General features: G+C 39.9%; 1 protein-coding gene across 1 annotated transcript in view; it reads right to left on the bottom strand.

The window, feature by feature from the left end:
* Positions 1-278: 278 nt before the first annotated feature.
* The window catches only part of DLAT (dihydrolipoamide S-acetyltransferase), a 34,713-nt gene continuing 23,850 nt past the window's right edge, over positions 279-11,141 (bottom strand). The window contains exons 12-14 of the mRNA XM_086339194.1: positions 4,236-4,398; positions 2,858-2,994; positions 279-2,273 (exon numbers count right to left, since the gene is read on the bottom strand). Coding sequence (XP_086195320.1) covers positions 2,144-2,273; positions 2,858-2,994; positions 4,236-4,398 — 430 coding nt within the window. The 3' untranslated portion in view covers positions 279-2,143. The remainder of the gene's footprint in view (positions 2,274-2,857; positions 2,995-4,235; positions 4,399-11,141) is intronic.

Raw genomic sequence — 11,141 nt, 5'->3', positions numbered from 1 at the left:
CCTTGGGATACTACTTCATTCACAAACCTCAGGAATGGAGTTTATAGCTAGCAGAGCCAGACCACATTTCCTTCTTGCTATGTACCACCTCCTAACAAGAGGGCTCCTTGAGCCTGAAGGTTAGATTATATGCTCCCAAATTCAGAACTTATTTTACCAATTCTATAAACTCAAAATGTATCTGTATTAAGAGCTTACCATGTATATAGCTGTTCCTGGTCTTAAAAAATCTAATGTGAAAAATAATTACCAAAAAATCAAAAATATTAGACAAGACATGTTGAAAACATATAGTTTAATTTTTCAAACAATCTAATTTGAACCAAAACACTATTTCTAAGACTTGTTCATTCCATCTGGTAAGGGAAATAAACTGAATCCAAATTTAGATTATAGCTCAGGTTAATTTTTAACTCAGAACAATTTTTATTAGAATGCAACTTTTAAATTTTTCTCTCAAGGGAACAACAGAGCCATAAACACTACCAAATAATGAATTATCTTTGAAGTTTCATGTATTTGAACCAGATGTGGCTCATACTACTGATGGTCCCTTGTCGTAAGTTTGTTCCTTCTCCATAATCTTCAATTCAAGCTAAAATCACTACTGAAAAGTCAGATTAACGTATTATTTTCATAATAATACGGCAAGGAAAATATTCCTGGAATATATCGAGTGTCACTTGTGCGCCATGTAATAATGAACATTTAGAAACAGATTCCACATTGAAAGACCTAAATTTCAGGGAACAGTTCTGCATATTACATTTTATAAGGAGGATCAGATTTGCTAATAGTCATAAACAATTCCAAATTTATTATTCAGTCACATCAATTCCATAGAAAGTCTAGAACTGCAATAATGTTTCTAATTCATTTTTATTATCCTGAATATCACCACCCCCCACCCCCCTACAGAAAGGCAAATTGTAAGAAAATGGAAAATAAATATTTAGGCTGATAAGGTAGCAAACAACCTAAATAATCTTTTTCTCTCTGACAGGATTTTAGGGTTTTCTTATTTTACATGAGACAACATTGGGGTGGAAAAACATAGAACACTTCTTTTTGTACACATTTAACATTTTCCACTTTATCCAAGTAGAAATGACCAGTTTGTTCCAGTCATCATCTTTTATCACTCCAAACTGTCCACTAGTGTATCTCTCCCCTTTTTCTTTTCAGATACAACTTGATGATAAATGGACTTTGGCACATATCTCACTAGGAACCATATTTACATATATACACTTATTCCATTCCACAGTTACTTGATACAAGTTTTTCAAGTATTTAAGTAATAAATCCTAGTAATTTAGTTCATTTGCAAGTAACCACTAGTTAATTTTACAGGAAAAATTCTACTTTCACAAGTTCACTCTGTTAAATTCTATAAGCATATTCTTTTATTTGAGGCAATTGTAGAATTCTGCTCTCACAATGACACATTTAAATAGATACACACACAAATTCTCACTTATACCAAGGAGCTGGTTCATATTTATATCTTCATCTCAAGAGGAGAAAACAACCATTTCTGAATTCATAGAAAAACAACAAAGAACAGCTGGTTGAACAGTCCTATGAAAATGTTGACTTTTAAAGTTTTCTCATATTTTCCTTCAAGTTCTCCATGCTTCTTATCCATGATAAACCAAGATTTATCAGAAAATTTTTAACTAGGTTTAAATTCCAAAATCAAGTTTCAGTTCAAATCCTTTCTCCAAATGAAGTAGTTTTCCTGACTTCTCTTTTCTCAAATCTAATCAAAACATTTGAGTTAATTAAATTTCAAAACCTCAAGGTCTCATCCAGGTTACTTTTATGTGCCTGTCTCAATAGGGAACCACAATTCTACCTCTGCATTTCCAGTGGAAGGACTTACCACCAAAGGGCTATGCCATAGGCCCCTTGACCTGGAGTACACAGCTTAAAATCTGGTGTTTATTAAATGTGCACAATATTGGGATGTATTGGCATTTTAAAAAATTTGTAATGCCCATTACAAATAACTTATCTGGACAGACTCAAAAATAACTGATTAACCTTAAAATAAAAAGAGAACCACCGTTTAATGACATATTAATACCTTGGTAAGAATGAAACAGTGTGACCTAGGCGAGTCTAGACATTCTTGGATTAATTATAACAACATGGTGATAGGTTTTTCAAGGTACTTTCTAAACTCAGCAAGCCACTGGGCTCCAACTGCTCCGTCGACAACCCGATGATCACAACTGAGTGTAACAGACATCATGCTGGCCACATCAAATCTAGAAAAAGATTAAAAAAACATTATTAGGTATTCTAAAAGCAGTCACTAGATGTTAGCTAGTAACCAGCCCAAATGCCAGCTCCTAACTTACAATCCCAACCAGGTAACATTATTTTTCTCCTACTCTTCATGGGTTGTACATCTGTAGCTCAAATCAATAGTTTGAAGAAACAGACCAAACAACCATCTGAAGGATACAGGTCAGGAAACAACAGCCCACAGGCCAAATCCCACCAAACACAGATTCACTGGAATACATTTTTGTATTGGCTGTGCCTGCTTTCATACCACAATCGCCGAGTATTTGCAATAGCAACTGTGTGACCCAGAAAAAATAAAACATTTACTAACTGGCTCTTTAAGAAAAATTATGTTGACCCCTGACCTAGAGTAAATAAGACTTCCCATCTCAAATAGCAAAATAAGAAGAGTTGGTGCCCTGAGAAACTTCACTCTGTGCTTACATCTAGCTCTGTGTGAAGCTCCAGTATGCCATGCCAATAATTATAAAACCTAAGACTCAAAGCCAGGGATACTGTAATGAAAGTAAGTTTACAACTCCCTCTCCATTTTGGCACTTACCCTTTTTCATTATCTGCTGGAACCAGTCTATCCTCTGAAGCACCAATTGCCAAAATACATGCTTGAGGTGGGTTTATAATAGCAGAGAAGTTCTTAATCCCAAACATTCCTAAATTTGAGATCGTAAAAGTGCCACCCTAAAGGGAAAAAAAAAAATTTAAAAACAGATCATGGTAACTGCTTGTCAATATAAATCAGAAAAAATGACAAATGTTTTGTGAAAAGACCTTAAGATGTTTTACTTTAAGAAGGGATTCTTAGCAACATGGATGAACCTAGAGATTATCAAACTAGGCAAGTCAGAAAGAGAAAGACAAATACGGTATCATTTATATGTGCAATATAAAATATGACACAAGTGAACTTATCTACGAAACAGAAATAGACTCTCAGACATAGAGACAGACTCATGGTTGCTAAGGGGGTGGGGGAGAGTTCAATTGCGAGTTTGGAATTAACAGACACAAACTATTAGATACAGGATGGATATGCAACAAGGTCCTACTGTGTAGCACAGGGAACTATATTCAATATCCTGTGACACACCATAATGGAAAAGAATATGAAAAAGAATGTATGCTGCTGCTGCTGCGTCGCTTCAATCGCGTCCGACTCTGTGCGACCCCATAGACGGCAGCCCACCAGGCTCCCCGTCCCTGGGATTCTCTAGGCAAGAACACTGGAGTGGGTTGCCATTTCCTTCTCCAATGCATGAAAGTGAAAAGTGAAAGTGAAGTCGCTCAGTCGTGTCCGACTTACAGCGACCCCATGGACTGCAGCCTACCAGGCTCCTCTGTCCATGGGATTTTCCAGGCAAGAGTACTGGAGTGGGGTGCCATTGCTAGACATGTATAACTGAGACACTCTGCTGTACAACAGAAATTAACACATTGTAAATCAACTATACTTCAATAATGTATTTTCTAAAAAAAGGACTCAACTACCATTAAAAAAGGAAAATGGTAAGTATATGAGGTGACAGATACGTTAATTACCTTGTCACGATCACAGAGTATACATATATCAAAACATCAAGTTGTACACCTTATATATACAATTTCTATTTACTAATTACACATAAAGGTGAAAGGGAAAAAAAAAGAAAAGACTGAATGGGGTACACTTTTCTGAAAACACACAACCATAGCAACATGAAGATAAGTCAGTTGTGTGGCTTTTGCACACTACTTGAAAATGTTTTTTTCAGCTTGTGATAGATTACTCAATTTTTCTTTATTTTCAAGACCTTCTGTCAGTGAGAACACAAGGCAGAATCAAAAAGTGGAAAATGCAATAAAAGCAAAGGCCAACTTTAAAAACAATGCAATTCACTAAAATAGCATAGTAACATTCATAAAGTAAATACATAATACCTTACCTGGAACTCATGTGGTTGTAGTTTACCCTCTCGTGCTTTGGTTGCTAGAGAAACAACGTCATTAGCAATGGTTTCCAGTCCTTTTATATGTGCATTAAATACAATAGGTGTGATGAGTCCTGCAGGAGTACTGACTGCAACACTGATATCAACAACATGATTTCTATTTAAAAAGAAAAAAAGAAAAGTAAAACTCAATAATCATCAACTGTTAAGAGTCTGTGTCAGGTTAAGCAAGAATAGCGGTATTCGATCTGTGTTACTTTTTAGCCAGGGAGATCTTGACTGGTTTTTCAATTTTGCTATGCCCTCTCTCAGACCTGCACTTTTATTTTTTTAGACTTGCACATTTTAAAAATGAATGAGCAATGTGTCCGTAGATTGGCTTCACTTGTACTCACTAACTACCCCTTATCGGCACTGACCAACATCATGAACATAATTGGGGGAAAAACATTCAGCATCCAGTGAGAACTGAAAAGAACTCCTTAGATTTACGAGATGAAGAGGACTGGCCAGAGCTTCGTCTGCAAGCAGAGCCTGAGCAGATAAAAGGAAGACTGAAGGGAAAGAACTGCACGGGGGCAGAAACAGGAGTGCCCGCATGGTAGGGAGGTAGTGCTGTCTCAGAACATAAAAGCAGGACTCCTAATCTTTTCTATGCTACAGACACCGTTGCATTTGGGCCCCTTCCAGAATTTTTAAACACAAGAAACAAAATACTTAAAAAAAGAAAAAAAACCCAAACAAAATATACTGAAATTCAGTTACTGAACTATTCAAAAAACAAAACTGTGATATATGTGCTTCAAAAATCTTGCAGCAGATCTAATTATGGCTATGCTTTTGAAGTAGTGATATATTTTAAGACATCCATAACAACTACAATGCATATGAAAACAACTCGATTTTATTTGGTTATCAGAACAAGTATTAAAACACCTCTTTGATTTGTTCTCTATAATAGGAGAAAATGCTAAATTTCACACTGAAAGTAAAAATCACTTAAGTCATGTCCAACTCTTTGCGACCCCATGAACAATACAGTCCATGGAATTCTCTAGGCCAGAATACTAGAGTGGGTAGCCTTTCCCTGTTCCAGGGGATCTTCCCAACCCAGGGATCAAACCCAGGTCTCCCACATTGTAGGCAGATTCTTTACCAGCTGAGCTACAAGGGAACCCCAAGAATACTGGCATGGGTAGCCTATCCCTTCTCCAGCACATCTTCCTGATTGAGGAATTGAACTGGGGTCTCCTGCAATGCAGGCGCATTCTTTACCAACTGAGCTATCAGGGAAGCCCAAATATCACAATAAAGATTTTTAAAAAAGAATTATATTCCCCCCCAACCAAGTTTCCAAACTCCTGAACTGTATCATGATCTCCATAGGGGTTGTCTGTGTAAGGGCCCCTGCTAAAGTGTTCTGCAATTAAGAAAAAAGTTAACAAATGTTGGCAAGGAAGAAAAGGGTGAGAAAGCATGAATTATAAATTGTTGGTGAGAATGCATTAATAAACTGGTGCAACCACTATAGGAAGAGAGTATGGAGGTTCCCTAAAAAAGTAAAATAGAACTATTATATGATCCGGCTGCGCCGACCGGCGTGCACTAAAGCGCCGGCGGCTGCGCCGGGAGGACCCCATGCCAAAGGGCGGCGGCCAAGAGGAGTTACCCCACGTCCGAGGTCAGGGGCAGCAGCTCAGAGTACCAGACTGCGACGGCGCAGGAACTGCGGAGAGGAGCTACCCCGCGTCCGAGGTCAGGCGGGGCGGCCGAGAGGAGATACCCAGCGTCCGAGGTCAGGGGGGGCGGCCGGGAAGAGCTACCCAACGCGGGCGTGGAGCCATGGCAGCGGGGGCGCAGGAAGGCCTAGAGGAGCTATCCCACGTTGAAGGTCAGGAGGGGCGGCGGTGAGGAGATACCCCTCGTCCAAGGTAAGGAGCAATGGCTGCGCTTTGCTGGAGCAGCCGTGAAGAGATACCCCACGCCCAAGGTAAGAGAAACCCAAGTAAGACGGTAAGTGTTGCAAGAGGGCATCAGAGGGCAAACACATTGAAACCATACTCACAGAAAACTAGTCAATCTAATCACACTAGGACCACAGCCTTGTCTAACTCAGTGAAACTAAGCCATGCCCGTGGGGCAACCCAAGATGGGCAGGTCATGGTGGAGAGGTCTGACAGAATGTGGTCCACTGGAGAAGGGAATGGCAAACCACTTCAGTATTCTTGCCTTGAGAACCCCATGAACAGTATGAAAAGGCAAAATGATACGATACTGAAAGAGAATCTCCCCAGGTCAGTAGGTGCCCAATATGCTACTGGAGATCAGTGGAGAAATAACTCCAGAAAGAATGAAGGGATGGAGCCAAAGCAAAAAGAATACCCAGCGGTGGATGTGACTAGTGATAGAAGAAAGGTCCCATGCTGTAAAGAGCAATATTGCATAGGAACCTGGAATGTCAGGTCCATGAATCAAGGCAAATTGGAAGTGGTCAAACAAGAGATGGCAAGAGTGAATGTCGACATTCTAGGAATCAGCGAACTAAAATGGACTGGAATCGGTGAATTTAATTCAGATGACCATTGTATCTACTACTGCGGGCAGGAATCCCTCAGAAGAAATGGAGTAGCCATCATGGTCAACAAAAGAGTCCAAAATGCAGTACTTGGATGCAATCTCAAAAACGACAGAATGATCTCTGTTTGTTTCCAAGGCAAAACATTCAATATCACAGTAATCCAAGTCTAATGCCCCAACCAGTAACGCTGAAGAAGCTGAAGTTGAACGGTTCTATGAAGACCTACAAGACCTTTTAGAACTAACACCCAAAAAAGATGTCCTTTTCATTATAGGGGACTGGAATGCAAAAGGAGGAAGTCAAGAAACACCTGGAGTAACAGGCAAATTTGGCCTTGGAATACGCAATGAAGCAGGGCAAAGACTAATAGAGTTTTGCCAAGAAAATGCACTGGTCATAACAAACACCCTCTTCCAACAACACAAGAGAAGAATCTATACATAGACATCACGAAATGGTCAACACCGAAATCAGATTGATTATATTCTTTGCAGCCAAAGATGGAGAAGCTCTATACAGTCAGCAAAAACAAGACCAGGAGCTGACTGTGGCTCAGACCATGAACTCCTTATTGCCAAATTCGGACTGAAATTGAAGAAAGTAGGGAAAACCACTAGACCATTCAGGTATGACCTAAATCAAATCCCTTATGATTATACAGTGGAAGTGAGAAATAGATTTAAGGGCCTAGATCTGATAGATAGAGTGCCCGATGAACTATGGAATGAGGTTCGTGACACTGTACAGGAGACAGGGATCAAGACCATCCCCATGGAAAAGAAATGCAAAAAAGCAAAATGGCTGTCTGGGGAGGCCTTACAAATAGCTGTGGAAAGAAGAGAAGTGAAAAGCAAAGGAGAAAAGAAAAGATATAAACATCTGAATGCAGAGTTCCAAAGAATAGCCAGAAGAGATAAGAAAGGCTTCTTCAGCAATCAATGCAAAGAAATAGAGGAAAACAACAGAATGGGAAAGACTAGCGATCTCTTCAAGAAAATCAGAGATACCAAAGGAAGATTTCATGCAAAGATGGGCTCGATAAAGGACAGAAATGGTATGGACCTAACAGAAGCAGAAGATATTAAGAAGAGGTGGCAAGAATACACAGAAGAACTGTACAATAAAGATCTTCATGACCAAGATAATCACGATGGTGTGATCACTGACCTAGAGCCAGACATCCTGGAATGTGAAGTTAAGGGGGCCTTAGAAAGCATCACTATGAACAAAGCTAGTGGAGGTGATAGAATTCCAGTTGAGCTATTCCAAATCCTGAAAGATGATGCTGTGAAAGTGCTGCACTCAATATGCTAGCAAATTTGGAAAACTCAACAGTGGCCAAAGGACTGGAAAATGTCAGTTTTCATTCCAATCCCAAAGAAAGGCAATGCCAAAGAATGCTCAAACTACCACACAATTGCACTCATCTCACACGCTAGTTAAGTAATGCTCAAAATTCTCCAAGCCAGGCTTCAGCAATATGTGAACCGTGAACTTTCTGATGTTCAAGATGGTTTTAGAAAAGGCAGAGCAACCAGAGATCAAATTGCCAACATCCGCTAGATCATGGAAAAAGCAAGAGAGTTCCAGAAAAACATCTATTTCTGTTTTATTGACTATGCCAAAGCCTTTGACTGTGTGGATCACAATAAACTGTGGGAAATTCTGAAAGAGATGGGAATACCAGACCACCTGACCTGCCTCTTGAGAAATTTGTATGCAGGTCAGGAAGCAACAGTTAGAACTGGACATGGAACAACAGACTGGTTCCAAATAGGAAAAGGAGTACGTCAAGGCTGTATATTGTCACCCTGCTTATTTAACTTATATGCAGAGTACATCATGAGAAACGCTGGACTGGAAGAAACACAAGCTGGAATCAAGATTGCCGGGAGAAATATCAATCACCTCAGATATGCAGATGACACTACCCTTATGGCAGAAGTGAAGAGGAACTAAAAAGCCTCTTGATGAAAGTGAAAGTGGAGAGTGAAAATGTTGGCTTAAAGCTCAACATTCAGAAAATGAAGATCATGGTATCCGGTCCCATCACTTCATGGGAAATAGATGGGGAAACAGTGGAAACAGTGTCAGACTTTATTTTTCTGGGCTCCAAAATCCCTGCAGATGGTGACTGCAGACATGAAATTAAAAGACGCTTACTCCTTGGAAGGAAAGTTATGACCAACCTAGAAAGCATATTCAAAAGCAGAGACATTACTTTGCCAACAAAAGTCCGTCTAGTCAAGGCTATGGTTTTTCCTGTGGTCATGTATGGATGTGAGAGTTGGACTGTGAAGAAGGCTGAGCGCTGAAGAATTGATGCTTTTGAACTGTGGTTTGAGAAGACTCTTGACAGTCCCTTGGACTGCAAGGAGATCCAACCAGTCCATTCTGAAGGAGATCAGCCCTGCGATTTCTTTGCAAGGAATGACGCTAAAGCTGAAACTCCAGTACTTTGGCCACCTCATGTGAAGAGTTGACTCATTGGAAAAGACTCTGATGCTGGGAGGGATTGGGGGCAAGAGGAGAAGGGGACGACAGAGGACGAGGTGGCTGGATGGCATCACTGACTCAATGGACGTGAGTCTTGGTGAACTCCGGGAGTTGGTGTTGGACAGGGATGCGTGGTGTGCTGTGATTCATGGGGTCACAAAGAGTCGGACATGACTGAGCGACTGATCTGATCTGATCTGATTATATGATCCAGCAATTCCACTCCTGGGTATATATATCCAGAAAAATGAACATACCAATTAAAGACAGGGAAGAAACCCAAGTCCAAGTGCCCATCAACAGACAACAGACATCTCACTCACTCACACACACACATATACACATGCATAGGAATATTACTCAGCCATAAAAAAAGAATGAAATTCTACCATCTGCAGCCACATGGATAGACCTAGGGAATATTATGCTTCAGGAAATAAATCAGAGAAAGACAAATACTGTATATTGTATATGTGGAATGTAAAAAGTAATACAAATGGATATACTTGCCGAACAGAAACAGAGAAAAAAAACTAGTGGTTACTAAAGGATAGAGGAAAGGGCAGAGTGACGAATTGGGCATATGTGATTAACAGATACAAACGACCATGTATAAAATAGATAAGCAACAAACATATATTATAGAGCACAGGGAATTATAGCCATTATCTCGTAATACCTTATAAGGGAGTACAATCCACAAAAACACTGAATCACTATGTCATAATCCTAAAACTAATATAATATTATAAATCAACTATCCTTCAACTTAGAAAAGTTAAAACTTCACATGAAAAAAGAACTCCAGCTCTTTGGAGATTATGGGTACCAAACCCCTCAGTGTGCCCAAGCTGGCCTGAGGCAGCAGGCTTTTGCCAGTTGCAAACATAGGGACCTGCTCTAATATTACAGTGACACTCAGCAGCTACCACAGCTGGGCTCTGGCCAAGGTATCACACAGCAGCACTGCTTTCTTAATTAAATTATCCTGTTATTACAATAATGTTTAAAAATATTCCTAATAGAGTAGGGATGGTGTTTCCTATCTTGTTCATCACTAAACCAGGCAATCGTAAGGAAATCAATCCTCAATATTCATTGGAAGGGCTGATGCTGAAACTCCAATACTTGATGTGAAGAACCAACTCATTAGAAAAGACCGTGATGCTGGGAAAGACTGAGGGCTGAAGGGGGCGACAGAGGATGAGATGGTTGGATGGCATCACTGACTCAAAGGATGTGAGTTTGGGCAAACTCAGGGAGATGGTGAAGGACAGGGAAGTCTGGTGTGCTGCAGTCCATGAGATTGCACAGAGTCAGACAAGACTAAGCGACTGAACAACAACAAAATCCAGTTAACACTGTATGTTCAATAAATATTTGTTAAATAGCTGTATGAACAAATGAATGAAGGGCATTTGGTAAGGATTAATAAATAATTCATAGAACTTGAGCTGCAACCACCATCCTTTCATCTAAGTAGTGTTTCCTTCAGATATTCTTAAAAGGTTAAACATAAATTTACCCTACAATCCAGCAATTCCACTCCAAAGAGTCTACCCAAAAGAAATGAAGACATATGTCAGTACAAAGAATTGTCGTCAAATGTTCACAACTGTGCTCTCAAAGCTATGTCTATGTCTTAATCCCAGAGTCTATTAATGTGACCATATTTAGTAAAAAGGTCTTCACTGATACACTCACGCCCTTGAGATGAGTACACCCTGGATTATCTGGGTGGGCCCTAAATCCAATGCCAACTGTCCTTGTAAGAGACAGAAGGGAAGACATGGACACATGAAGGCCATGTGAAGCTGGAGCTATGC

This window comes from Bos grunniens, chromosome 15, assembly GCF_055505025.1.
Source record: "Bos grunniens cultivar Pamir isolate PY7600 chromosome 15, Bosgru_T2T1.0, whole genome shotgun sequence".
In the NCBI taxonomy this organism is placed as follows: Eukaryota; Metazoa; Chordata; class Mammalia; order Artiodactyla; family Bovidae; genus Bos; species Bos grunniens.
The sequence above is the reverse complement of the archived record's forward strand: the minus strand, read 5'-3'. Positions and strand labels throughout refer to the sequence as shown.